The sequence below is a fragment of the Cynoglossus semilaevis genome, chromosome 9 (genome assembly GCF_000523025.1).
Source record: "Cynoglossus semilaevis isolate Cse_v1.0 chromosome 9, Cse_v1.0, whole genome shotgun sequence".
Taxonomy (NCBI): domain Eukaryota; kingdom Metazoa; phylum Chordata; class Actinopteri; order Pleuronectiformes; family Cynoglossidae; genus Cynoglossus; species Cynoglossus semilaevis.
Window position 1 is genome coordinate 2,947,524 of NC_024315.1, and position 1,876 is coordinate 2,949,399.

General features: G+C 39.6%; 1 protein-coding gene across 1 annotated transcript in view; it reads left to right on the plus strand.

Annotated features, from left to right (window-relative positions):
- Positions 1 to 1,876, plus strand: part of LOC103383404 (angiopoietin-related protein 5-like) — a 3,551-nt gene that overhangs the window by 1,525 nt on the left and 150 nt on the right. Inside the window, exons 2-6 of the mRNA XM_025058456.1 lie at positions 65 to 98; positions 198 to 289; positions 499 to 616; positions 999 to 1,178; positions 1,733 to 1,870. Coding sequence (XP_024914224.1) covers positions 65 to 98; positions 198 to 289; positions 499 to 616; positions 999 to 1,178; positions 1,733 to 1,870 — 562 coding nt within the window. The remainder of the gene's footprint in view (positions 1 to 64; positions 99 to 197; positions 290 to 498; positions 617 to 998; positions 1,179 to 1,732; positions 1,871 to 1,876) is intronic.

Sequence of the window (1,876 nt, forward strand, 5' to 3'; positions counted from 1 at the left end):
TTTAAACACAAAATATTCACTTGGCCTGTTATTTTTAAGTGACATTTTGATTTTGTTTGTGTAGGAAACTCAAGAAACAAGAGAAGGATCTTCTCAAGGTACAGAGCTCTTTACACTTTCTCTATCTCTCTTTATATATATACACACTGTGTATGTGTGTGTTTATGTTTGTGCGTGCTTGCTTGTCTTCTTTACAGGAACAGACTGTTCTCAAATACTAGCTCAGTCTCCAAAAGCATCTAGTGGCGTCTATGTCATCAAACCCCCTGGAGCTAAAACCCCCTTTCAGGTATCTATCAGCAGCACAATACAAAAAAATGTGTGTAGCTGTGACTGACAGCTGACCTAGACCTAAAAAGTGATTTTGGAAATATCAAATATCGGCACAACCATAACAAAGAAGTAATCCAGAATAAGAATGATAAAACAGGGAAAGGTTCAATAAATACTGTGGCTTGTTGGGTTTTACTCATCTGGTTTCCTGGTCTTCTCCTGAAGGTTTACTGTGAGATGCGTGAAGATGGAGGTTGGATTGTTTTCCAGAGACGCAGTGGTGAAGCTCTGTCCTTCAACAAGAAGTGGGAGGAATATAAACACGGCTTTGGAAAACTGAAGCGTGAGTAAAAAAAAGAACATTTAGTTTTAGGAGAGATATGCAGGACAAAAAATCACAAAATTGGACAGGGAGAATAGCTTAGTTAAGTGAGCAAACCCTATGAAGAAACGGCAACAATCTTATCAAAATGTGTTAAAATCCAACCATCACTGAAACTCAATGTAAGCCTGGAAACAATCTAAATATATTTAAAACAGTAAAGACATAGTTATATAGAGGGCTAATAGTTAGTCGTGGCGTATAGTAGCTCAGAATTAGCCACAAATATAGCAAAACAAATGCTAAGATGCAGTAATTGAAGTGCTAACATTTCAAGTAAAACAACAGAGCAACGTAAAGAAAAAAAAATCATTATTTCATCGTCACTGTTTTGTGTCCTTAGATGATCACTGGTTGGGGCTGAATAAGGTTTTCCTGCTGTCTCAGGTGGAGACGTGGGCCCTCAGAGTGGACCTGTGGGACCACGACGGTGGTTCTGCCTATGCACAGTATGAAAACTTCAGGATTGAAAATGAGAAAACAGCGTTCAAACTTCATATTGGTGAATTCAGTGGAAACGCAGGTACTGTGATCTGTACACACACACACACACACACACACACACACACACACACACACACACACACACACACACTGTTCTTGAAGGTTTTTGGATCATTTGTAGATAATCCTTGACTTGCTGGACGTTCGCTCTGAACCTCTGGACCCTGGAGTTTTAAACAGACATTCTCCAGGTCAAAAAAGTTAAATTAAAAAAATTGAATTAACAATTAGCCACAAAGAGTTAAATGGAAATACATTAAGGATGGATAATTTAAAGTTTTGACTCTGTAGTCAAAACTTTAAATTATCCATCCTAAATTTTGTCTTTTCTTCTGTTCATGAACATTGTGAATAGTCACCAGTAGGTGGCGTCTGCGCTGTGTAAATTGATTCTCTGCGGGTAATAAAGCAGACCAGATGTTGTTAGAAGAGCAACAGGTTTGTCCTGTGTTGCTGTGTGACAGTACATGTAAAATTGTTTGCATACAGTCATATAAGTATCAACATAAACAAAAAACACTTCTAAGTGTTGAACGTGTATTTAAACATTTTTTTTGGTTCTGTTGTTCCAAGGTGATGCGTTCCGAGGCTCTTACCCTGGCGGGGACCAGAACGGCTTTGGTTTCAGCACAGCGGATCGAGACAACGACGGCTGCTCCCCCTGCATCTTCGATGACATGGCGCAGTTAGACTGCACCTTCAGCGCCGGTGGCGGAT